The sequence below is a fragment of the Cetorhinus maximus genome, chromosome 9 (genome assembly GCF_964194155.1).
Source record: "Cetorhinus maximus chromosome 9, sCetMax3.hap1.1, whole genome shotgun sequence".
NCBI classification, from domain to species: Eukaryota; Metazoa; Chordata; class Chondrichthyes; order Lamniformes; family Cetorhinidae; genus Cetorhinus; species Cetorhinus maximus.
This window is the reverse complement of record NC_135887.1, coordinates 108,094,770-108,122,528: the sequence shown is the minus strand read 5'-3', so window position 1 is coordinate 108,122,528 and position 27,759 is coordinate 108,094,770. Positions and strand designations below refer to the sequence as shown.

Here is a 27,759-nt window from a genome sequence, read left to right as displayed (position 1 = left end):
ATAGGCTCAAATAAGAAAGCAGCAGCACGTCAGTAATTTAAATATTCTGCTTTATGCATAAACGCAATTCTTTTATAAACCAAATCTTAAGAGAAATTAACAGAGAACTGAAACCTTTTCATCTACAAATATTGCACCACAAAACAAAACAAAAAAAAGTACAATATTCAAATAAAAATACAACTGCAATGCCTTTTAAAATATGTTCTCAGAACGGATACTTCAGGGCTAAGACAATATTGAATTTTAATGCTTAACAGATTTCAAATTGCAGTGGAATATTTTTACACATAGTGGTGGCAGAGATTTCTTTGGACAGGCCATACTTGGTGAGTGAGCAGACAATGAAACATTGCACTTATTAAATCAATAAAAGTTGAACATACCACACAATTAAACTGAAGGACATTTCTACTCAAACAGCATTTTCTTAATGTATGGTGAATTTTATGCTCATCAAGGTGAGGGATGTGGTGCTAAGGTATTTAGTACTTTACAATTTTAGATATTCAGTGCCAACATTAAGCATTCCCAGGTTAGGTGCAATATAGTTAGATGCAGAATAGAGATCTTAGAGACCCTTATGGTGCCACCAATAATATCTTCGCCCAAAGACACCCAAGAGCACTGGCTGTGTCCGTATAACATTTTGTATTTATCACATCATCCAGTAAGAGTGACAATTAGTGTCACAGTAGGGATAGCTTTGCCCTATGAATCCACACCTGCTAGAAACTCATTCAAACTGCCGAACTCACTTCACACAGGATTCTCACTGACCAGCAGATCTTCAGTTTGGGTGGACTGAAGTCCAGGCTTCAATGTTAGAAGCTACAATGCAACCCAGTGCATCACTCAATCCCCCAATTAATAGAAAACTTCAATTCCTAGAAACACTTAATAGAAGTCTAATGTTCTGAAATGTGAATTCAACCTTCCCTTGTGTTACCTTTATGGTTTCCTCTGCTCTCAAAGGGGCTCTCTCACGGATGGCTGATTCTCACTCAAGATGCTCCTAGCCTTTAAATGTTTCATGTCAACAGTTCGGCCACTAATGACAGCAGTATCGATTTGGCAAAAAAGTGTAAGAATTCATAACTTTGAAATATGTTTTTAAAAACTGCTTTCTGGGCTACCATGCAGCATTTTCTGTTGAGAGGGAAGATGAGCTTCCAGGCTTCTGCCAGTGCCATTCTGTACCTGCCTGTATGTGGATGTAAGCTTCATTCTAGTTTCCCACTGTAGCAGAGTATCTGGACTCCATTTGACACCTCCTCAAAATGGCACAGCTAAATCCAGCATGTTGAGGAAGGGATCATAAGTGCAAATCGTCACGCACAAGACTGTATCATTACAGTGCATTAGTGATTCACTACCTGAAGCCAAACCATGAGGTTCATTAAGACAACTAGTATGTCAGAATACAAGTGCTGTGAGAAGTAGCTTTTCAATTTAAATAAATCTGAAAGTGTTAAAACGAAATCAATCCATAATCCTTCAAGTCTTTAGCGTTATCCAATCAATAGTTTACACATGGTAAAATACAACATTCAACTATCTATTATTGCATACTTAATATCTGCACACTATAAGTAGAGCAATCTACATTCCCATGATGGCAGAAAAGAGTTTAGGAAACCAAGCTGTGCTGGTGAAGGCAAACTGGCATTGACTCCCACACAAATAGCATACGTCTTGGCTGAATACAGGTGTACCAGTATTATTATATACAGGGTGTGCACTGCTTGAGTTTTCATTCCAAAAATCAACTAATTTTTATATTCTGAATCGCTCTAATACTGCACATTATAAAATAGAATCAGAGAATGATTGGGTGATATTAATTTGCAGTATTCTCTGAACACAGTTAAGAAGTGATTACTTCTGCATGTTGCACATGCAAACTTTTTTTCAAAGAAAGGATCGTACATTTAACTTTTGATAACACTTGTACATAGGTGGTTCTGTCATGTACTTTGATAATTTACTGCTGGCCAATGTTGGTGTTCTTTAACAAATCTAAAATGCCCAGAACTTACAACTTGTTCAAGTTTATGAGAAAAGGCAGTCCAACATCAAAACAAAACACCCATATTCAATATTGAGCATTTATTCTATTTATCATTGGCCTAAAGTTTAAATTAACACATTTTGAAATGTTAGTAAGTTTTTTTTTATGGAGTAAAAGAATGTGCTGGCAGTTGCTGAATCAGTAACTGCAATTTAGCAATTCATAACAGTCTATTAACATTTTTGTGTTGTACATGGATTATCAACTGCTTTGGACATCAGCTAAGGTGATAGTCTGAATTTAAGCCCCACCTGGAAAAGCCTATGGAAAAAGACAATCTCAGAATATTTTCATTAAGAGGGTTGTCTCCAGCACTCAGGCTGGCAGGGTACCTGTGGCATTGACAGGTCTTAGTAACAAATCAGAAGTTAAAAGGAAATGCCAAAATATTGAGATAACTGGACACAATTTCAAGCAGCACTCCCAAAAATTTCCCCAAACCCATCAACAATGATGAATCAACATCTAAAAAAATAACTTTAAAAAAATGTTGTAAGTATATGTACTTCCATACAAGCCAGACCCTTCGTTATTTGCCAGCTGAAATAATCACCCTAAAACATCGCTGATCCATAACATCCATTGCAGATCCTAAAATGCAGTAAAATTGATATTAATGCACCCAATTAGTTCCATGCATCAGTTTTGCCCTGCACAGATATGGCATAGGAGGCCAAGAATGAGAGAGAATAATTGTAGTTGGAGATAGCTAAACTAGCACTGAATAGCCAAGAAAGTGAGACTGGACTAGCAAGGTGATCATACATTGGAATCTCTAACAAAATGCCTCACACACAAGATGAATAGCCCTTCTACTTACAACCCCAAAATGCTAACCTAAATTTCTCATCTGTACTCATTAATTAAATCTTTCGAACCATCTCAACTTTAATTCCCCACACACTAAACACTCTCTCCCATATCCCAAAAAGGAACTACACCTACAACAGAGTGAAAATATATTTCCAAGGGCTCACAATCCATTTGGAGCCAGGTACTATTACAATTTGCAAGTAAATCTCAGATCTCAGTTCAGGGGTTTTAAGTGAAATTCTGCTCAAGGCTCTGCTCACTATCTTAAGTAAATCACCTTTGTTGGATAACTAAATATCTGCACATGAGAGTTTCAGTAGCCTCGTTGAAGAAAATGCTTGCAAACACAGTGGTCTCCACGTATTGTGCGACGTTAACAGGATTAAACAGCGACAAAAATTATAGGACTGGAGCAATGATTGTTTGGACCCAAAAAGCCAATCAGGAACCCATGTGTTAGCCCAAATCCTGGAGGCACTGATGATTATTGATGAGTTTGATCCTGTCCAGGTGCAGCTGGTTGATTTAAATCTTGTGGCTGGTCATGGCCTGGAGGCAGAGCTTGGGCATTTCCTGGAGGAGCTGCTTGGTTTGTTTCTATGAAAACAGAAATGCAACACAACTGAATTCAGCTAGGAAGTTAACACTTCAGCAAGAGAAGTAGGGTTCAAGCGGAGATCAACACTGCAAAAATATGCAACACAAGGGCCTTTAATATTGCTGTCAGTATGGTGCTTGCACTGATGACATCTGAAGCTTGGGGCCAGTTGCAAGCCTATTTGGGATGGTAGTGCAAACCAGGTGATAGTGTTGCATTCTGACTGACTCCCTCTTCCACTGAATGGCCTGCAGCAAACTCTTTAATTTGGAACATAGATACAGGTGTAGGCCATGCGGCACCTTGAATTTGTCCCTTCATTCAGTCAGATCGTGGCTGACGAGTAGCTCAACTCTATTAACCCACTTTAATCTCTATTCCTTGATACCCTTAGTAAAACAAATCTGTTGATTTGAATCTTGAAAAGTGTAACTCACCGAGCAATCACAGGCTTTGAGGGGAAGAGAATTCCCATTTTCAAAACACTGAAAAAGTACTTCCTGATTTCACTCCTAGCTCTAATTTTAAAAATTCTGCCTCCTTGTTCTGGATTCCTCCAAAAGAAGAAACAGCTTCTCTGTATCTACCTTACTAAGTCATTTTATCATTTCAAACACATCAATTAGATCACCCTACAACATTCTAAATTCAAGGGATGTGAGCCAGGTTTATGCAACCTATCCTCATAACTTAACTCTCAAGTCCCTGGTATTCTGAAAAACCTGAGCTGTGCCCTCTCCAAGGCTGATCTATCCTTGTCAAGGTGCAATGCCAAAGACTGAATGCAGCGCCCCAGATGGGGGCTGCTGCACTGTACAAGTGAAGCATCACTATCTCAGTTTCTGTTCCAAACTCCTCGAGATAAAGGCCCACGTTTTACTAGCCTTTGTTTACTTTTTTGTATCTGTGCACTACCTTTTGGTGATGTAAACGTGAGCCCCTTGTGTTCTTAATTCCCTTGCTCCTCCACAGTTGCTAATCTCTTGCCCATAAGATTATGTTTTAAAACAAAACAGATTTAGAGAAAGTGGTAGGTGACATCGCTTTTCCTCCAAACTCACACCAAAATAATTTGCTTTTGGTGATGTAAATAAGAGATAAAGAAAAATCCTGTATCAGATGGTAGATTTAAATTGCAATTTAATAGTTGCATAATTATGAAAAAGAAAGCAGGGATTTATTGGTCACACTAATTTTATCAGCAAGCTACAAACCTTGGTGGAACTGGAGTTCTCCATTAGGTCCTGTTGGAGGATGAGCCTGCTGTGCTTGCTTCTGCTGTTCCAGCTGCTGTACGGCCTATTGGATTTCATATTAAAAAAAAAAGTCAACCTCTTCTGAAAGTTACATTTTGTTATTGTTTTGCCCACTTAGCTAATCGGAAGTCACAGGGAGCACAACAAAGTCCCTCCTTGTCCCCACATTTGTGAAGCACAGTAATTGGGTTTTTCAAGGTGAGCAATGCAAGTGCAGGCATGGAAATATTTTTTCCACTTTCGGAACGTAAGCACTCCCAGATCAAGGTGGAGATTGAATAAAGCCCAATACTTGGTCCAAATAATGTTAACATGGGCTCAGTATAGTTCCCGCTACATTTTCTGTGTTAATCACTCAATTTCCTAATTGAGACATTCTCATAAACTCTGAATCTTGTGCAATAGACCAGCATCAGAAATTGGAACTGGAGAGAGGAATCTCCTATCCATAAGTGTGAGATCAATTACTATCCAGGTGGTGACAGTGAAAGGGCAGCATTCTGTCGCATAGTGTCATATCAACCAATCCCTGTCGTGTCATGGTGCCACCGCTGAGCGCCATGCTGTGTTATGGCTCGTTTTATTTCTTAATGATGAGATCTTGAGACTTGTATGCTTAAATGTGAACCATTTATTGTTAATCTTTAACTATGTACAGATCCCAGTTAATGGCATGCAGGGTGCTGCTACCAACCATCACCAACTGCCACCAGCTGCTTCTAGAACGTTCTGAGTCTAATACCATGTGACTCTACACATCAGTGGGTGGTGCTATTCTCCAGTCACACGCTAACCCTTGCTCTGCCGAGCACCTTTACATCACAATGGCATGCAGGCACATACAACATCCCCCCTTCTTCTCAAAAGACCATAACTATTTATGACACAACCTTTAATTGCTATCCCTTTTCCCCACTTCAAGTCTTTGACTTTATAAATTCCGACAGTCTTGAGGCTTGGCAGCTCTTCCAAATCTTGATCTTGTCATGTTTAGATGAATGGTAACTGTTTCTGGTACTTGGTTATCTCCATTTGCTTCACTTTTTAATGCTCCTTCGAGTTGCATTTCTCTTTATTAACAATCTGTCTGCTTTTTTTGGACACTGTGGGTTTGTCCTGTTCATTCTGAAGAGAACATGCACTCGTTCATTTCTGGAGTGGACTCAAATTTTCTTTTCCCATGGTATCCGCCATGGTCTTGTTGGACATCGGCATTTCACAAATAGAACCTTTGTTTCCACTTGTTTCACAATTTCAGCCAAACACTGGTTTGCTGTTTTATTTTCAGATTTTTTTGCAAGCTTATGAATCTTTTCATTCAGTTCAATGGTTCTTGGTAATTCTGAGACATCCAGTGCTTTTTCTTCCTCTAGTTCCTTGTGCTTCAGAGTCGGATTTAAATTTTCCAATCTTATTTGCATTCTCTTTCTCTGTCCGTAGCAGAACTTTGTCCTTGTCCTTCGTTTTGGTTTCACTATTGGCCAGGTCTGTTTCTGGTGAAGTGATAACTTGTTTTAGTTCTATAATTGTGCTTCTCATGACTTCATTATCCGCTCACAGTTTGGAAAGTTTTACAGCTTTTCCTTTCAATGCCTCCTTTTCCTTCAACTGCTTCTTCAGGTCTCAGTCTGTTTCTCGTAGCTTTTGGCTTCCTCCTGGAATATAGAACATTGCTGAGTCTTCCCCGCCACCTGGCTTTTCAGTTTGTTCAGTGATATTAGATTAATTTTGCTTCTCTTCATAATTTTCCAGAGGAATAAATTTTGTCCAGAGGGATTCTTGTAGCATGTGAAAATTTTTCAACAGGTTTTCCTTTTCTTTGCAAAGCTCATTTGCTTCATCATGTTTTCCTGTAATTCAGTAGAGACTCTTCAAGTTTCTTCTGCTGTGCTTCTATTCTGCTGTTTAAGACAGTCTTAATTTCTTCATGCAGCTGAATTATGATGCATTTCTTTTGCATCTGATCTTGAAGGGCAATTAACTGTTCTTTCAACTGTTTATTTTCTTGTTGATGTTATGTCAACTCACTCTGAGTTCCAGTACATTGTTTCGTTGCTCCCGATGATTCCAACGCAGCTTTTCCTGAAGTAATATTCAATGTTCTTTTTAGCTCCACATGTTTTTTCCAATGGCAACATATTGATTCTTCAAGGAGACTTTCAGGGTCGTAAGTTCTTTGCATACCTTTTCTGCCTGCTGTTTTGCCTGGCTGTACATCTGGTTGGGTTTTCCCTACTCCTGCTTTGATTTGCCAACTGTAGAATTAAGGGTCGTTATTTCCTCCTGATAAATTTCAGAGAAAACGCAAAGGTGTTTGATCAGATCTCAAACAGCTTGGTTCATTGAAAGCTTCACTTTGTGTGTTTTCAGAGGTATATACTCAACTTGACTCTTGTGCTTCAAATCTTCCAGTTCAGCTCTGATGCGAACATTTTCCTGTAGAACAGCTTCATTTACTTTTTGCTTCTTTTGAGTTACCTCAGACAGCTTTCCTTCATTCACAGCCATTTGCTCACTCCTCACTGCTATCTTCTGTTGCATGGTGTCAGCATTTTTTAAAAAACTGCATTTTAAGCTGTTCAGCTGCTTTGCAGCCATTTCTTTCTTCTGCACTAACGTTTTTGGCTTGTGCATTTCAATGTACTGACATGGTCGGCAACCACCTTGTGGTTTACTTTAATGTTGTTGCCCTCTGCGCTATATTGGGAATTGTGCTAGACTTTCTTCCAGGGTGAGCGCTCTCTACAACTTGGGAGTTTAAAATATCTGTCAAAGCCTTTTAATATCTCACCAAATGTTGTTGAGTGTTAACCTATATGTTGGCTGTGGAGTACTTCACCAGCAAATGAACCAAAGACAAATAAAAATTTATCAAACTTGTACTTCTTCTGATTCCTTATTTAATGCTGTAAGTCTTCTGTAAACTAAAAATTGTCTTCTCCAAGACTCCCACTCTTAAACATTTCCTTATCCAAAAAGCACCTGGCTCTTCTAATTTGCTGGCCGTGGCCATTTATTTTTGTAGTTGCCGCTTTAAATGTCATTGCCCCTTTAAGACGGTGTGTGCAGTAACCTTTTTTTTAAACTCAGTAACCATTCTTTTTACTCAGGCTGTCTCTGCAGCTGCTGGATTGTTTTGTGATTTTCCCGTGCTTTTTCAGGTTTGACAGGATCCTCATGATTGTAGGCTTTTTTTTAATTTAAACTTTCAAGACGGTTAGCTTTGCAGAAGCTGTTTTTCTTTGACAAGAAGCCTGGGGACCTGCAGGTTTTTTTTTAAAAACTGAGTTTTTAAAATCTTCAAAACAGCAGCAATTTTTTTTTAAAACTGGAAAACATTTTTCCTGACTGAAAAGGATTCTTCACGATCGTGGGATGTTTTCTTTTCTTTGAAAACCTTTAAAAATGCAACAACTCACTCCTCAGAGCCGCAAAATCAATTTCAGGGTGATTCTTCTTTCTTAAATTCTGCAGATCTCTCTTTTTTTTTTAAACTCTGCAGGGTCTTCTTTTTCTCTACCAGCTGATTTTTATTTAACTTTTTTTTAAAAAAAAAACAAACTGCAGCGATATCTGCTTCTAAACTCTGCAGGTTTTTCTCTTTAGCTCTGCAGCTTTTCCCTCTGCTCTACCTGCCTTTTATTCTCTGCAGTCTTTTTTAAACTTTTTTTTCCTTTAGCTCAGCAACCTTATGTTACATGGTGCTGGATGGCATTGCAGCTTCCCTCCAACTGCCCTGTGGATATGCTGAGCTGTGGGACTGCCACCTATTCTACAATGTAAGTAGTTTCTTTTTTAAAATAAGTTTTGCACACCATCTTGTGAACTGTCCAGTATTCTTCACACTGTCGCTCAGGGTCTTACAATTTTTGTAGTTTTGTTCACCATCTTGTGATCCAGCTAAGTGTCTTAACTCAGTGCCACTCAGGGTCTTGCAAATTTTATAATTGTGCTCACCTGTCTTTGTGATCTGACCAGGTTCTTTTTTTTTTTAAAATTCTGCATCACTCAGGGTCTCACAATGGACTTCCACTCACTCTAGCGGATTCCTCGACTTCTAAGTCTGCAGTGAAGCTTCTTCAACTGTTTCTTTAACTTTTCTTCTTAGGCACATGTCTCTCTAGTTTGGCTTCAGCTGCTTTTAGTTCTTTTGTATCTTGAGATCCTGTTCTGGGTTCATTGTTTAAAATGTGACATTTCTTATCATCACTGATCACCATGTTGTGTATCACCGTTGGTTACCATGTTGTATTATGGTGCCATTGCTAAACACCATGCTGTGTTATGGGTTCGTTTGATGACTCAATGATGAGATCTTGAAACTTGTATGTTTAAACACGAACCATTTATTGTTAATCTTTAACTATGTACAGATCACAGTTAATGGGCATGCATGGTGCTGCTACAAACTACCACCAGCTGCTTCTAGAATGTTTTCTCTGAGTCTAATACCATGTGACTCTATACATCATACAGTGGGCAGTGTTATTCTCCAGTCACACGTTAACAATTGATCTGCCGAGCACCTTTACATCACAATGACATGCAGGCAAATACAACATCAGCATATACGTCATCATACAATAATCCCCAATAGATTTTCCTTCACATTTATGTATCTGAAGAAAAAGTACCACCATCAGTGATAACAGACTGGGGGTTTGAGCTTAAAGGACTGCTAACAGAATCTCAGACTCACTGCAACTGCTAGGAACAACCCTACTTTGCAAAGAAAATTGTAAGACAAATCTAATTCTTGCATAAATCCAGCAAGGAATACCAAGTCTGCCTTACTCTTTTTGAAGAATAATCTAGTTAGCTCCACTCCCCCACTCTTTCCCCATTTCACTGCAATTTTTTCCACCTGCAACCATTTATCCAATTCACTTTTGAAGGCAATTATTGACTACTTTCCACCACCCAGTAAGGCAGTGCATTCCAAGTTCTAGCCGCATGCTGCATGAAAAGTTCTTCGTCCTACCAACTCTGGTTCTTTTGCCAATCACCTTAAAGGTGTGCCCTCTGGTTATCAAGCAGGCAGTCCCTGGAAACAGTTTCTCTTTATTTATTCTATCTAATTTATCATTTTCAACACCTCAATCAAATCTCCTCTTAGCCTTCTTAAGGAGAGCAACCTTAGCTTTGCCAGTCTCTCCAGATAACTATAATCCTTCATCCCTGGAACCTTTCTAGTAAATATTTTCTGTACCCTTTCCAAAGCCTTCTTGTTATCCTATTGTGTGGTGCCCAGAATTGGACACCACACTAGCATTTTATATAGGTTTAGTATAAATTCCTGTTATTAGTGTTTAAATACAGGCATCTTTAATAACAAACCTAACTCAAAATCACTTGATTTTAGAAAAAAAAATTGGAAAAGCAAAATTGCAAATAATACAAAAGCAAAATACTGTGAATGTTGGAAATCTGAAATGCAAATAAAAATGTTGGAAATGCGCAGCATATCAGGCAGTATCTGTAGTCAAAGAAATAAAGTTAACATTTCAGGTCAATGACCTTCCATCAGAACAGGAAAAAGTTAGAGGTGTAATGTTTTTAAACAAATGCAGGGAAAGTGGAGGTGGAAGGAAAAAATAAAAGGTAAGATCTGTGATTGGGAGAAAGTAAGGAGAGAACATCAAAAGGGCAATGGTACAAGACAAAAGGGTGTTATGATGAACAAGGGCAAAAAAACAAAAGATGAGTCCAGAGGACATAATGATTCTGCTAATAGTAATGATTCTGCTATTCCCACTTACACCTCCTCTAGGCCCATCTTTTGTTTCTTTATTTGTCCCACATATCGAGGCATAGTGCTCATATTACTGGTGCAATAATCTAGGGGCCTGGACTAATGATCCAGAAACACGAGTTGAAATCCCACCACGGCAGCTGGGGAGACTAACTTCAATTAATTAAATAAATCTGAATTAATAGTATCGGTAACCATGAAACTATTGGATTGCCATAAAAACCCATCTGGTTTCACTAATGTTCTTTAGGTGAGGGAATCTGCCATCCTTACCCCGTCTGACCTATAGGTGACTTCAAATCCACAGCTAATCTGTTGATTCTTAACTGCAAGCTCCAGAAAGCCACTCAGTTGTACTCAAGGTGGTGGATAGTAACCACAATTGCACATTGTAGAATGCAAACATTAAACTTGTCTGAAACAGAATAAATGTATCCTCTAATCTCTTTTGTATGCACAGTTGATTCATTTAGGTACATGGGCCCTTTAAATTTTTTTTACGTGGCTATGCATGCGGACTAACTTAAAGGGGCTGATTTTTGCGCAGTCTGTGTAGAAACTTTCAGATTGCTGCACAGCTTAGAGGAACATTAAATAGAATCCCATTCATCGTCTCAGGAGGCAGCTGGCAGTAAAGCTGGTTGTATCCCTTGCAGAGATTTTAATAAGCTGAATGGCTCATTTCTGTGCTGTGACATTGCGTGATTTTATATTCACCAGGACTCCCCTCATCTTAAGCAGCCATTAAACGCTATTGTACATTTCACCTCCCAACCTGTACATTTTACATCAACCTCACCGAGAAACCCCTTCATGGCCTTCTGCCTCCCCAGCTCTGTAATCTCTTCTAGCCTACAACACTAAGGATATTTGAGCTTCTCCAATTCTGGCCACTTGAGCATTTCCAATTTTAAACACTCTTATCAATGGCAGCCATACCTTCAGCCCTAAAATTCTGTAGGTCACTCCCTCTAAGCCAGCCCACATCATAACCTGGGACAGTTAGTGCCATATTTACCTATAAGCATTTTACTATTTCACGTCATCAGTTCAGAAGGCAAACAGTGCCCTCTACTGACCAAAGATAATGCTCAACTCACAAGGCTGAAACTCTTGGGCCAGGAATTTTCTCAGAGTTGTTCCCTCTGAGCCACCATAGTTTCACCAGCAAATCTGGAGTTCACTACCATAAGGAGTAGTTAAGGCGAGTAGGATAGCTGCACTTAAGGGGAAGCTAGATAAGCATAAGAGGCTTACCTGTTGGAACTCAAATTTCTGGGCCTGGAATTGGTCTTGTTGAAGCTGCAGCTCTTCACGTTGTTTCAACAGGTCATCCGATTTCATCCTCAGTTCGTGCTCCTGCCGAGACAGCCGTTTCTCAAATTCCTGCAGCTCATCTTCTGAATAAAGCTCCTGCTCACCTAGAGTCTGAACAACAAAATGCAATAAAAGCACACGGGAGTTAAATTGACGAGCATCTCCCAACCTATGAGTAGTTACTGGTTATGGGAGAGGAAAAGTTGAGCAATTACCAATTTTGAATTAAATTTTCTCTGAAATCAAATTAAGTCACAATTGCCGGCATGTTTAAAATAATGAGATATAATGGGTTCGCAGGTGTAAACGAACAGAAAAGCCCAATTCTGCCCTGGGCTCATCTTTAACAAAAGATGATAAGGTTTAGAAAGCCAGGCAATCAAGCAGTACCACTTACACGCCATTTTATTCCCGACAGTCTACTCCTTCCCCAAGACTGGCAGTAATATTCTACCACCAGCAAAGAGCACGAAGGAAAAATGAAAACTGTGGTATAACTCTAATGCAGTCTATCGAAAGTAAATAGAGCTACCATATGCAGAGTTATCATACTACCATACAAACAATGGCCAGAATTTTCCAGCCCCTCCCACTGGCAGGATCTTCCGCTCCCACCAAAGTCAATGAAAGTTTGCATGGCTCGCTGCATCCGCCACATGGGAACCTGCCATGGCAGGACTGGAAAATTCTGGCCAATGAAAAAAGAGTACTAACTCCCCACCACCACCAATTCCTCCCCCCACCCCCCACCCCCCATCAAACCCTCAACCAACAACTGGGAAGCATATAAAAGGCTGTGGTCACATCAGAAGATATTAGGTGGGATTGAACTACACACTTTGCAAGATCTTTTCCACTTGCATCACATGACTCCTCACCTCCCAATTTTCTGCATCCACAAACTCCTTCTTTTCTGAAGCATTTAGAAATTCATCCATGGATATCAATCGATCCTTGTTAGTATCAATCTGAAAAGGACATAAAATTACATTTGATGCAATATGTATAGTTTAAACTATGTTGAACGCAACTATAACTTACATTCATATAGTACCTTGAACATAAAACATCTATCAGAGTTTACAGAGGAAGGTTTTTTTTAAAAAAAAAACAGGTGTTGAGCTATGCTGGGAGAGTTCAGAGAAGTGAACAAAAGTTTAAATGAGAAGGTAACTTTTAAGAAGGCTTTTAAAGACCCAAGGGGAAGCAGCAAGGAATAATTCCACAAAGTGAAATCAAGGCAACTAAAGGCTCTGCCGTCATTGGTGTAAGGGGAGGCATATAAAGAAAGCAAGAGTAGCAAACAGAATGGTGCAGGAGGAGATACAAGGTGTAGAAGGTTGTCCAAATAGGCTGAGGTAAGACCAAGAAGTGTTTGAAAATGAAGGCCAGGTATTCAAATTCAGTGCATTGAGAGAATAGTGTAGATCAGCAAGGATCAGGTAATGTTCAAGAAAGACCAATTCAGGTAAAAAAAAGATATGCATAACTGTGCTTTGAACAGCTTGGAGTCCATAAGGTACTGGTCAACAAGAACACTGAAGAAATCAAGTTTAGAGGCAACAAAAAGCATGGATAAAGATTTAAGTGACTGTAGGGGTGAGGGCAGGGTAGATGCAGGTCATATTCAAAAGGCAGAAGTAAGGGTTTTAGTGATGGATAGGACACGGGAGATTGGAACACAACCCTGGTTGAAATCAGTGACAAGGGAGTAGATTCTACAACAGGGGCTTAAAACAATGGATTCTATCTTTCAAACATTCATATGGAGGAAAGTTTGCCCAATGCTTGAATGCAAAAATGGTCATGGGATTAAAGGAGTAGCAGGTAGCTAGGCTTGGGTGTTAAATATGCCCAGGATGGTCTTGGCATTGCAACTAAAGTGTACACCAAACCAAACTGCATTGTAGGAAAAGATGGATATTGAGATGGGATAACAGGTCGAAGAAATTCAAGATGAAAGTGAATTTAAGGTGGGGCAGTGGCTGGAGGATGAATGAGATAATGATAGGTTGCTTAGAACAGCAGAGTGATGTTGGCAATTTTGAAAGGCAGATGGATGTAGCCTATAAAAAAAAGTGAATTGACAGTGTTCTCAAACAAGTGGTCCAGAATTGGGTGGGGAAAGGATTAAGAGAGCAAGAAGTGAGCCTCACAAAACAGATGATCTTGGAGTGGGGGCAAGGGAGATCAGGATCAGACAGAAACTATCCCTATAGAGGGATGGGGGATCTGGGTAGTCAGGAGCATGGTGGGAGGGGATTTGGGGGGAATATGCAGGTGAAGAGGAGGGAGGGAGCAGCCAAGGCAACTACACAGAAAATGTGAAATAGATTATCTTTTTGTAATTAGAGATAATGGAGTATGGGGAATAAGTTTAGAAAGGCAGTGCAACATGTAGATAAGACTTGTCCTTCCCCAATTGGTTAATGTGAAAGCATTCAGCCGAAGGATGTGTGTGTTTTGGGAGAGCTTGAAGAATCAGATTTGGTGAAGAATTAGGTGAGCCCGTCATTCTCCAGGTGCATTCAAGCTTGTGTGTGTAAGTCCAAGGGATGCAAACATCAAAGGTGGAACAATGAACCTATTGCAGTGCCATCTTTAATATGTAATTTGATAATTAAAAATTACTTAATTGAGATTCATCAACACAACTCAAAACTGTTTTGATAAGGAACAAAATAAATAATTGTTTAATTCACCATTTCAAAATCTTAAAACATCTTAAATGCTCTTTTAAAATGAAGTACATTCCATACTTTGAAATTATTTGACTGCATATCAAATGGGAGCATGCAGGATTCTTTTCTGTTCATCATACAGTGCAATACCTCTTTCATAACATGTTCCCTCATCCTCAATCGCTCTTCCTCCATCTCTATCATATCATCTTCTTCATTATTAGGGTCATAAATCTTCTCTAGCTGCAGTTTTAATAAAAAGAGGAAGCAGCTTAAAATTGAACCTCTCATTTTGCCACTCATCTAAGTGGAAATCATCAAAGCCAATATCCTTTAGGGGAAGCTGATGGACAAGAAAAATATTTTTTTGTAGCGCACTACTTTGTCATTAACAATTTTGAAAACTAAAGAATCTTCCAAGCATTCTGAACTTCTCTTTTTCACACTCTTGCGTTCACTGAAGCGTTAAAAGTGGAGAGATAGATAAACATGCAAAATGTTAGCAGATAGGGTGGTGTGGCAAGTTAGAAAATGTACTATTGTTAATACACTCATCAAATTAAATTCCCCTTTCTACTACTTTCATATAGTTGCTAGTTAGGTTAAAAAATGCTTAGGATACTGCAGGTAGATATTTAATGCAAACATTAACATAGCATAAAGGGGGATGGGAATAAATAGACCTCCAGCATACAAACTTACCGCAATGAGAAAATATCCACATATTTTTAAAATAGTATTCATTTTTAAAGTTTTTAAAGATATCAAGTGCTTTTAACTTTGTTGTACACAAATACTTCAATATGATTGGCTGTTTACCTACTTGCTGACATCACTCCTGCTGCATACCACGCGATCTCCTTGACTTGGCACTAGATTCAAACTGCTATCAAAAAAGGGAAAAACTACGCTATAGAGATCGCTAGAAATTCGAGATCAGCGATGAGTGCCATTGCTTCACCACTGACTACAAAATCTAGCCCAATGTGCTTTATTATGGGAGTGAGATAGCTTCAGTGCTGCCCTCTTGAGGACTGTGCATCACCTCCCTGAAACTGGGCTTCAGCAAGGGGATCTGGATGCCAAGGGATTGAATTAGCAAGTTATAAAAGCAGTAAATTAAACCAAAGCTATGTACAATAAAAAGTCATTAAAGTAATTAAAGTTTTCATACAATTTGAAGTTACTTATATCTGTGATGCTTTTATTGAATCAGATTAATTTAATGTTACTACAATAGTAATTACAATGAGGAACACCATGTACTTTTTATTTATACATTACTTATTATTAAATCTATTATTCTGTATTCTTTGATTTATAAATTATATTATTCACCTCAGTATATATTTTTTTTAATTTAGGACTCAGTGATGTGAAGCTGCTCAACTAAGGTAAATGCAACATTTGCAAAAGTGGGCAAATGTCATGTGATTAAGCATTACATGATCGAGTACTCTGTAGTCATTTGCCAAACCAGAGTTGGCAACCCTAATTTCAACAGATTGACATTGAATCTAGTCTATCTTTCAATTAGGTATGATTGTTGGAGGACTCCTGAATTACATCAGCAGTAGGTCCAACAGTCAACATTTGTAAAAGCATTTAGGAGGCATTGATATAGTCACCAATTATAGGCTCCTTTCCAGGAAGGCAGTACGTTTACCACACCACAAAGGAGATATTCAAAAAGAATGATATTCAAAGTCTAGAAGCCTAGCTTTCAAAATATATATTTATATATTATTATATGATAAAATGATGGTATCAAGGGGTGGGCATCTCCCATGTGGTGAATGAAAATAGGGGCGGTCAGGTGAGAATCAGGATTTAATACCAGGCCATTGGACTTTATAAGTGGTGAGGGGCTAGTTTAGGACAGTGCATTGAGTATGGGTCAAGTGTTAGCTTTAGCTTTCAAGGTGAGATTTTCCTTAAACAAAGATCGGGTGAGCTGTTCAGGTACAAACATTCCACATGTTTATGACTATTGTCAATGGTTTCAAATCCAATATATATAAATCAAGAAGAACAGTCAATAGAAACGCTCAAATTTAAGCACTTTAGGATGTAGGGCAATCGTTTTATGGGACAGGCACCATTACATAGGTGCATACTGCCTCATTGCTTCCTTATCCAATGGCAAATACTGTTTCTGTGACTATGTAAAGAGCTTCGTGCCATCTACTACAAAACAGGGATCCCTGATAAATGTGAACATTTACATTGGGTTTTCTCAGATTGGTTAGCATAGGAGTTTCAATTTTTTTTGAAAGAAAATCTGGTGGTCCACACACATTTGGAACATATTAATAGCTTGACTCATGTGGTGGCCAATTGTTGTACTCAGGGCAAGAAGAATTGGAGAGCAAGTGGTTAACTTGCTCAACAAAGGAAGAAGTGGAAGACTGGATAAGAAGGTCCAAGAAGGGAGGGCGGTTGGTGTAAAAGGATACGTGTGTGGCAGGGGAAGGAGAGTAAAGGGGAGAGATGGGATGAAGGGAAAGTGATCTTTCCTGCAAGTAGTTTACTGGGATTTATTTTCACCTGGCTCTTCCTGTCATTAGAAGTTAGAGCTATGAAAAAGTGAGAGAGAAGAAAAAAATCACACAAGCACTTTCAAGTTTGTCCACCCTAATATTAAGGAATGCAAGCGATTTTAAAAATCACACATAGAAACAGTGGAAAGTCAATGAACAAATGGCAGCCATGTTTTTCTCATGATGCAGTATAAAGAAGGTTTCACCAGCAGCACAGGTGGCTCCAAGCATTCAAATCTGTATTCCAGCTCTGAATTTGATCATGGGACTACATATGGGATTTATGAACAAACTGGTGACTCCAAATTTAACCTAATTTTGCATGTTTTAGTGTAACGGTATTGTAAAGTTGATCTACAAAAGCAAAAGATATTAATAGTCATTGGGTAGCACAGAACTTGCATATTGTTGAAAAAAACAAAGTAAGTGACAGCCATTCGCTGGTTCATTTCCCAGGGCAATTTTTCACCAATCAGAGTCGAGCTGCCTGGTTTAAATTTCAAACAAAGCTTGGCAATGAACTGTCAGTCACAATCAACTGTGCATTCTCCATGGCAACACCTCTACCAATCAAAGTCCACTTGCCAACCAATCAGCACTCTCTTCTCATATAGTATAAATACGTTGCTTCCCCTAACATTGGTATTTTCTTGCAAACTGTCATGATGAGTGCATGACAAAAAGCTTCAACAAAAAATGTCTCTTCTTCAACAATACTCAAAGAGAATATTAGTTAATACCTCTTTGGTAAATAATGCTTCCATCTCCTGCTCATCCAAAAATCCATCACCATTCGTATCTAAGAAGAAAAATATTCATGCAGTTAATCTTTCACAAAGTATATTCCATAAATGTGCAAATAGAAACTTGCAACTACTGCCCCACACTCTCCCCAGAACTTTTCTAATTGATTTCAACTCCAAGTACCAATCAGTGAATGATTAATATAATATTGCCTGCCATTTTAAAGAAAATGTTAACGCAAGTGAGAATTTCACAGTTTCAAATTTAGTCCATCATATGGCCTTGAATACTAAAATAGCACCGTAAAAGGGGATCTGGATAAATATTTGATCAAGAGAAAAAGTTGTATGGGGTATATGGGGAGTGGGTGAAATAAGACCAAGTGGATTGTTCAAAAGAGCCGCCACAGATTTGTTGGCTGAATGGCCTCCTCATTGTAGTATTCTATGTTATTATAAAACCTTTTGCAATTGCAAAATTGCAGCTCATAATCATTAACTACTGAATTTAGAAAAAAGTACAACAGACACATGGAAAGGGAGTGGTGGTGCAATGTCTAGAGCAATACCAAGCCAGGAAGTTCCAAGGTTTGACTGCCGTTCTGTGGCGAGTTACCTGATCTCCATCAGGGAAGCAAGTGAGCTGCCATAACTAGCCTAGGGTTGGGGATGGTCTGTGTGCGCGCGCGTGCACACACACGTGCGTGTGAGGAATCATTTCTGATTCCAACGTGTGTAATAAGTCTGTCACAGATAAAGAGGGAAAATCAAATTCATCACAGTCAAATATTTCTGCCAGTCAGTCTTTAGTCTTTTGGATTATACATAAAAAATTGCACCCATGCAGTTGGCCATACTTCAACAGAAATCAAAATTCAAGAGAGATGGGGAGACAGGGAGAAAGAACACGGGTCACCTGGTTACTGTAGAAAAAAAACAGCCAGTATTTGATTAATCATCTACTTACATTACCAACGTGTTGATAATTCCTCAATACATTATCATAAAACAGCACTCAAGCACAGAAAATTCCAGACCAAAAGTTGGGGGTGGGGAGTGGGAGCAAAAATCAAGAGGGGGGTGGGGGTTGACATGCCTATCACCTTCCTGCCACCGTGGCATTGCCAGTGGAGGGGATGGTGAAGGATGGCCCTCCCATCCAGAGGCCAACTCAGTCACTTAAGTGGCCATTTAAGGCTTCTTCCTGCTGCCGCTGGTATTTCACCAGCAGTGGGTGGGCAGTATTTCCCTTGAGACGACCGCCAAGTAAACCCTGGCACTCTCCTGAGAGGTCATGCTGGGCATGTCTTCCTGCACTCTGTGACCCATGGAGAGCCCCCCCTCTCCCCTTTCAGCAGCAATGGCAACATCCCCAACCTGCCTTTCTGGGAGTGAAGAGCTACTGGCCCATCAACTGGTGGTGGGTTCTTATCACTTAAAGGAATGGGGCCCCAACAGCAGCTCATTAGCTGTTTGATGGACATAAAATGGGGTCAAATCTCCCCCAAATGGCTGAGGCAAGGTTGTTGCCAGCTTTCCAGCCCATTGCGTGGGCTGTTGTCACCCTGATAAAAATCTGGCCAACATCTCAATTGCTTGGTGTTCTTATAAGTGTTATCCAGTCCAGAAACAAGAGGCTGGGAAATTATTAAGTCACAATCTTACCATGCAGCTTGAAGAAGGTCTTGGTATCAAAATCTTCTGGATCAAGACCATCAGTTTCCTCCCAGACTTCTTTCAACTGATCTTTGCTTCCCTGAGGACAATAAGACACAGAACAGGTAAAACGTCTTCAATGCTAAAATGGTAGCACCCCATGGAGGGTTAAGTTACAGCCAGCTTTCCAAGTGATCACCAAATTCCAATCACATGTAAGGTCCATTTGAAGGTAGAAATAGGAAGGTTCAGTTTTCAGTCACACAGTTTCAAAGCAGAGGACAGACTAAATCATTGATATTTAGGAATCACAGACATCTCAAAGGTCTGGCAATGAAGTGACTGAACTCACCATATTAAGATCTCATGAGGGTTTTAAGGAGTTTAACAGTTTCAAAGCCTTAAAAAAGGCATGTTAAAGTAGGAGACAATGCAAATTGTCTTTATTTTCAAGTGATTGTAAGGACAATGTAAGTGTTGGATCAGACAATGGACTAAGTCAATTGCAGTGTCTTTCTCACCCACTTTAACCTTTATTCATATGAGAAAGGAATTGCTGAAAGAGCTTGACATGCAATTGCAATAACAATGTGTATTAGAAAAAAATATAGTTTTCATGGAACAATTATTCTTCCAACATCCATCATTTCATACAATATATTACTATTCTGATTGAGGATATTTTAGCAAGTTTGGAACCCACTGCATTGCTCTTATTCTAACCCTTTATTTTTCCAAGAAATAAGAACTGTGGAATTTCTCAACTCTCATATTTCCCTCCCCCTTACATGTTATTGTGCATCAATTGTGGTTAACGATATGCAGATGGAGAATAATGATTGGGTTGTTACTGGAGCACATATAAAGAGAGACTTGCTGACACTGGGGTGAGGGACTTTTCAATGTTTCACTCTGGAAATAACTCTAAACTGATTGGGTCTGGATTCATCCATCAACTGGCTGTTAGGAGTTTAACATTACAATCTATACGTTTGTAAAGCTAGTTCCACAATCATTACTTGGTTCATCTGAACTTCACTCCTATATTTTTCAGTTTGAATATCTTACCTCATGAATAGCACTAGTGTTTATTTCATCATGTAACATCCTCTGAATGTCTACAACTTCTGTATGAAGTGCGATTAGCTATCTGATTACCTCAATTTTGCATAATTGTCTCAGAGAGGCAATGAAAATACTGGTCTGAAAGAGGATCTGATCAATAACAAAATTATTTGCCACAACAAGTCACTTGCCCTCAACAATGGGCCTTGACCCCTGGTTTTCTCAATTTAACAATTTTCAAACTAATCAAGCAAAGGTAATAAGCACCCCAACAGCAAGACAATCTACTCTTCTTTTCAATTTACTGTGAGGTTTCTCTTACTGGATGATTAACTTTTGGGTGATCCTTGTGTTTCTTTCTCATCTCCTCAAATCGAGCCTCCTCCTGTTTCTTCTTTTCTTCATCTAATGTTTTCAAATACTCCCTTCTCTCATGTTCCTTCAGCATCTCATATTGTTTAAATTCTTCATGCCGTTCTTGGTCATAGTTTTCCAGATCACTGGTGGCCTGTATGTGTTAAAAATAAAAGTCAAACTAATTTATACTACTCTGAACACAACAGCTTTAAAATGCTTGGCTAGACCTGGGATGAGAGTGTGGAAATAGAAACATTGTGGTTTCCAGAGGGCAAGCAGAATGGTCAACAACATAAATGTTACTTTAATCAATGCTTTGAAAGTTCAGGTTCATATGTGCACATTGCACAGCACATAATGACCACTTACAGTTTTAATCAATAATTCCAAATCTTCGGGTTCAAAGCTATGGGGGTTTTGGTGATTGAGGTGCTCGAACTGTTTCAACAAAGCATGATGGTCTATTCCTGCATCTGAGAGGTTAAAGAGAAGAGTTAAACCATCAACATTTAAATTATTTTTTAAAAAAGGAAAAGATGACTATCTTTATCACTAATGACAATACTTTCTCAGAAACAAAGACCACAATGTACATTTAATATTTATTAAATAAATAGATCTAAATCAGGATACAACTGTACCCAGGAGAGTCAGCCTATCTGAACCACAGGCAATAGTAAAAGAAACTATCTGCTAGAGGGAATGTGTACATTCTGAATTCAATAAACATTTCCACTAGTTCAGCAAGTTCCTTTCCTTAAGGTCTTCTGTTCAAAATCAGCTAAGAATAAATTGATTTCAGATTTCCTCTGTCCTCTGGCTGTTAAGATTCATAATTACTCGGCCAAATCCATCCCATAACATACCAGGCACATGTCAATCACCTACCCACAGTGACTTTTTCTCAGTTTGAATACTTTTGCTTTAATACTAAAAAGAAGCCAGTCGTGTGCAGGAACTGAATTAAAAGTAGAGATCACCAGTGAAACAAGGAAGGTTTAACTAGTGTATATGGTCAAATGCGCGTCACTGGTGGCCTATAAAGATCCTCAGCTTTCTTAAAAATTTGTACAGAGAGACAGGATCAACAACATTTACATCTCAGGAAAAAAACAGGGTAATATTGTTTTTTTCACTATATGTCTACCACTTGTAACATTACATGTGTCAAAGACACAGTCATACACAATAATTGCAAACATATTTGGTGTTGGATTCAAATTGTCTTACATGTGGGAATGGTTCTGCAGGAAATCGAATTGATACAAAACCTGTTTAGAGAGTACTGTTAATACCAAATTTCGAAGCAGAGTGAGCCAAGATTTTATATTCTGGTTTGAATGTCGTTAACTAACAAGACTAACATAATGGAAAACAATGCAACAATCTGTTTCTGTACAGTACCTTTACCTTGTTGTGCATCTATTTTGGCTTTAATAAGCATTCGTAGCCTGGACACCTCCTGTCTTTTCAATTCATCCAATTTGGTTCTTACAAGATGACTCACTAAGTTCAGCTCTTTAGCCAGTTTTCCACTCTTCATTGGAGAAAATGAAGAGAAAAATTAACAGAACCATACAAAGAATCAATTAAATATCACAGGGATCACAAAATCTTTACTAATGGAGGAGGTAATTCAATACCTCTAGTTAATCTTCCCATAGAAAATTTAGAAAATTACAATCTCACCTCAACCATAACCCACCCACCATCAACCACTCTTACCACAACCCCACACAGCATCCAATGGCCTGCTGGTGGTTAAAAGAAAATAAACTCTTAACCTATGGAGGGAGGCAGTGGCGTAGTGGTATTGTCACTAGACTAGTAATCCAGAGACCCAGAATATTGCTCTGGGCAGATGGTGGAATTTGAATTCAATAAATATTTGGAATCAAATGTTTACTGATGACCATGAAACCATTGTCAAATATCCTAAAAACCCATCTGGTTCACTATTGTCCTTTAGGGAAGGAAAGCTGCCATTCTTACTCGGTCTGGCCTACGTATGCCTCCAGACCCCTAGCAATGTGGTTGACCCTTAAATGCCCTCTGAAATGGCCTAGCAAGCCATATCCGCTGGATATCCGCTGTATCCAACCGCTAAAAAGTCATTAAAAAGGAATGTAACAGGATGGATCACCCTGCATCGACCTAGGCACCGGAAACGACAACGGCAAATTCAGCCCTGTCGACCGTACAAAATCCTCCTTACTAATATCTGTGGACTTGTGCCAAAATTGGGAGAGCTGTCTCACAGACTAGTCGAGAAACAGCCCGATATAGTCATACTCACTGAATCATACCTTACAGATAATGTCCCAGACATCACCATCACCATCCCTGAGTATGTCCTATCCCACCAGCAGGACAGACCCAGCAGGAGCTGAAGCACAGTGGTAATAAGGTCAGGAGCAGATTGTCCTTGGAGTCCTCAACCATGAAGTCTCATGCCATCAGGTCAAACATGGGCAAGGAAACCTCCTGTTGATTACCACTGACTGACCCCCCTCACCCCCTTGCCACCCTCAGCTGATGACTCAGTGCTCTTCCATGTTGAACACCACTTGGAGGAAGCACTGAAGATGGCAAGGGCACAGAATGTATTCTGGATGGGGGGGGGACTTCAATGTCCATCACCAAGAGTGGCTCGGTAGCGCCTCCACAGATCGAGCTAGCCGAGCCCTAAACGACACAGCTGCTCGACTGGGTCTGTGGCAGGTGGCGAGGGAACCAACAAGAGGGAAAACCATACTTGACCTCATCCTCATCAACCTGCCTGCCACAGATGCATCTGTCCATGACAGCATCAGTATCAGTAAGAGTGACCACCACACAGTCCTTGTAGAGACCAAGTCCCATCTTCACACTGAGGATACCGTCCATTGTGTTGTGTGGCATGACCACCATACTAAATGGGATAGATTTTGAACAGGTATAGCAACTCAAAACTGGGCATCCATGAGGCACTGTGGGCCATCAGCAGCAGCAGAATTGCACTCAAACACAATCAATCAATCACCTCATGGCCCGGTATATCCCCCACTCTACCATTACTACCAAGCCAGGGGATCAACCCTGGTTCAATGAAGAGTGCAGGAGGGCATGCCAGGAGCAGCACCAGGCATACCTAAGAATGAGGTGCCAACCTGGTGAAGCTATAACATGGGACTACTTGCGTGCCAAACAGCATGATCAACAAGTGATAGACAGAGCTAAGTGAATCCATAACCAACAAATCAGATCCAAGCTCTGCAGTCCTGCCACATCCAGTCGTGAATGGAGGTGGACAATTAAACAACTTACTGGAGGAGGCGGCTCCATAAATATCCCCATCCTCAATGATGGAGGAGCCCAGCACAGCAGTGCAAAAGATAAGGCTGAAGCAATTGCGACAATCTTCAGCCAGAAGTGCCAAGTGGATGATCCATCTCGGCCTCCTCCAGAGGTACCCAGCATCACAGATGTCAGTCTTCAGCCAATTCGATTAATTCCACGTGATATCAAGAAAGGCACTGGATACTGCAAAGGCTATGGGACCTGACAATATTCCAGCAATTGTGCTGAAGATTTGTACTCCAGAACTTGTCATGCTCCTAGCCAAGCTCTTCCAGTAGAGCTAACACTGGCATCTACCCAGCTATGTGAAAAATTGCCTAGGTATGTCCTGTACACAAAAAACAGCACAAATCCAACCTGGCCAATTACCGCCCCGTCAGTCTACTCTCGATCATCAGCAAAGGGATGGAAGAGGTCATCAACAGTGCTATCACATGCCGATTGCTTAGCAATACCCTGCCTACTGACGCTCAGTTGGGTTCTGCCAGGGTTACCCATCTCCCGACCTCATTACAGCCTCACATCAAACATGGATAAACGAGCTGAAACTCCAGAGGTGAGGTGACAGTAAATGCCCTTGACATCAAGGCAGCATTTGATCAAGTGTGGCATCAAGGAGCCCTAGCAAAACTGGAGTCAATGGCAATCAAAGGAAAAACTCTCCGCTGTTTGGAGTCATACCTAACACAAAGAAGATGGTTGTAGTGGTTGGAGGTCAATCATCTCAGTTCCAGGACATCACTGCAGGAGTTCCTCAGGGTAGTGTCCAAGGCTCAACCATCTTCAGCGGCTTCCTCAATGACCTTCCTTCCAACATAAGGTCAAAAGTGGGGATGTTCTCTGATGACTGCACAATGTTCAGCACCAATCGCAATTCCCATATATTGAAGCAGTCCATGTCCAAATGCAGCAAGACCTGGACAATATCCAGGATTGGGCTGACAAATGGCAAGTAATATTCGCGCCACACAACTGCCAGGCAATGACCATCTTGACATTCAATGGCATTCCTATGAATCCCCCACTATCAACATCCTGGGGGTTACCATTGAGCAGAAATTGAACTGGACCAGCCATATAAATACTTTGGTTACAAAAGCAGGTCAGACGCTAGGAATCATGCGATAAGCATCTCACCTACTGACTCCCCAAAGCCTGTGACCACCTACAAGGCACAAGTCAGGAATGTGATAGAATACTCTGCATTTGCCTGGATGAGTGCAGCTCCAACAATACTCAAGAAGGTTGACACCATCCAGGATAAAGCAGCCCACTTGTTTGGCAACCCTTCCACAAAATTCACTCCGGCCACCTCCTACAAACAGTGGCAGCAGTGTGTACCATCTTCAAGATGTACTGCAGAAACTCACCAAGGCTCCTTCAGCAGCACCTTCCAAACCCAGGACCTTTACCACCTAGAAGGAGAAGGGCAGCCAGACACATGGGAACACCATCACCTGGAAATTCCCCTCCAAGCTACTCACCTCAGACTGAAACTATATCGCTGTTCCTTCATTGTCACTGGGTCAAAGTTCTGGAACTCCCTCCCTAACAGCACTGTGGGTGTACCTACACCACTTGGCCTGCAGTGATTCAAGAAGGCAGCTCACCACCACCTTCTCAAGGGCAATTAGGGAAGAGCAATAAATGCTGGCCCAGCCAGCAACGCCCACATCCCATAAATGAATTTTAAAAACTGCTCCCACAATGTATCCCAGACCCTGCCACTGAGACGTAGCTAATCTGCAGTACAAACAGGTATTTCAGTGAAATCACTGGTGGTGGGGGGAAAAGAAACAGGAGCTCCTTGTAAGACAGTAATGTGCTGACTGGGGCAATCCTGCAGCCTACAGACTGCCCATCATTCCAACAGGACAGCACGAGGAAAGCTCTCTCTTACCCCAAAATTATATGTTTAGTCTTGGATTTGCTGTCCTCACAAATCCCAGCTTCGTCAACCAAAAAAAAAAATAAAGTTATCTAACACAGAGGTTTGTAGCTACAAGACCAGGAATCCATCCAATTGAATTTTTGATCCCATCTTGTTACAATTACCTGTTCCTGTACAAACTTCCCATTATAGTCCCATAATCAAGAATAACATTCTTTGAAACCAATTTTATGTTGTTTTGAGAATTTACGGTTGAACCAACAAAAGAATTGGTTAATTTTACAATTGGCAAATGGTTTCATTTTCACACACAAACCAAAAAAAAAAATGACAGCACATGTCCTCCCATATAGTAAATCAAATATTTTGTATGATGGAGGGGTGGAAGGTCCTTTGTTCACTAGGAATATTACAGAATGTATCGCAGTCTGCACAGTACAAACTGTAGCTTGTTCAAAGTGGATCAATTTGATATATTAAAATATTTCCAGATCTTATGCCAACATAAATATCAAAATCATGCTATATATTTATTCCTTCCTTTCCCAATCTAAAACATGTCTATAAATTAGATTGGGATGCTGCTGAACACCAGGCCTTTGGCATTAGTGACCAAAACAAAAATAAGGTTCAAAGTACAGAATTTTATTCAAAACATGCAACAATCATTTTCTGGAACTGTTTCATCGCACTGCAGAAACACTTAAAAGCTTTTCCACAAAATGTTACATTTCCCCAATATCCTATCTGCACACCTGCATTCAGCAAATTAAAATTCATCCATACCCACTCCCATTTTGCAAATTTACATGTTTGGTAGTACTGCCCACATTTTGAAACAGTACTCAGTATAGAGTACAACTGCAGCACAAACAATTATATACTGCCCATTCATCATTTGCAGTGAGATTGTAAATGAGTTGTTGTTTGGAGGCCCAGCTTTGTTTTTTTTTACAAGCAGCGCCTGTCCCAAGGAGTTTCACAGGAGCATAATCAAACAAGATTTGACCCTGTCTCATAGGGAGATAAGGAAGATATTATGACAGGTGGCCAAAAGCTCAGTCAAAGATGTAAGTTTTAAAGGAGAGTCTTAAAGGAGAGGTAAAGGTGGAGAAGTTTATGGAGGGGATGCCAGAGCTTAATGCATAAGCAGCTGAAGTGATAGCAGACGATGGTGGAACAAGGAAGTCAGGGATCCACAAGATGTCAGAATTGGAGGAATACAGAGTTCTCCGAGGGTTGTAGGTTTGGCGAAAGATTACAGTAGTAGCGTGGAGTAAGACTCCACAATAAGTATGGAGGCATTTGAACACTAGGATGAGAATTTTAAATTTGAGCCATTGCTGCACCAAAAGTCAATGTAGATTAGCAAGCAAAAGAGTGATTGGCAAACAAGGCTTAGTGTGAGGATATGGGTGGCGAGTTTTGGGTGCGCTGAAGTTTACAAGATGAGAGGAACACCAGCAGACCACTGGGAATATCAAGTCTGGAGGTAACAAAAGCATGGGTGTGGGTTTCAGGAGCAGATGGACGAGGTAGAAGGAGAGACAGGTGATATTAGATGTGAAAGTAAACAGTCTTGGTGGTGGATTGGATATAGATCGGGAACTCAGTTCAAATAGGATGCCAAGGTTGTGAGCAGTCTAGTTCAGCCTCAGCCAGTGGCCAGAAAGTAAGATT

At 40.1% G+C, this 27,759-nt stretch overlaps 1 protein-coding gene across 4 annotated transcripts in view; it reads right to left on the bottom strand.

Moving 5' to 3' along the window:
• Positions 1–33: 33 nt before the first annotated feature.
• LOC144684891 (nucleobindin-2-like) overlaps positions 34–27,759 on the bottom strand; it is a 73,797-nt gene continuing 46,071 nt past the window's right edge. For 2 of the 4 annotated variants that reach the window (XM_078549283.1, XM_078549284.1), the window contains exons 4-13: positions 22,254–22,386; positions 21,219–21,322; positions 20,815–21,000; positions 19,437–19,527; positions 17,769–17,827; positions 14,639–14,731; positions 12,686–12,775; positions 11,748–11,918; positions 4,697–4,781; positions 34–3,481 (exon numbers count right to left, since the gene is read on the bottom strand). In XM_078549283.1, coding sequence (XP_078405409.1) covers positions 3,369–3,481; positions 4,697–4,781; positions 11,748–11,918; positions 12,686–12,775; positions 14,639–14,731; positions 17,769–17,827; positions 19,437–19,527; positions 20,815–21,000; positions 21,219–21,322; positions 22,254–22,386 — 1,125 coding nt within the window. In that variant the 3' untranslated portion in view covers positions 34–3,368. Of the gene's footprint in view, positions 3,482–4,688; positions 4,782–11,747; positions 11,919–12,685; positions 12,776–14,638; positions 14,732–17,768; positions 17,828–19,436; positions 19,528–20,814; positions 21,001–21,218; positions 21,323–22,253; positions 22,387–27,759 lie in introns of those variants that run through there. The other 2 variants (XM_078549285.1, XM_078549287.1) reach the window with 2 other exon arrangements.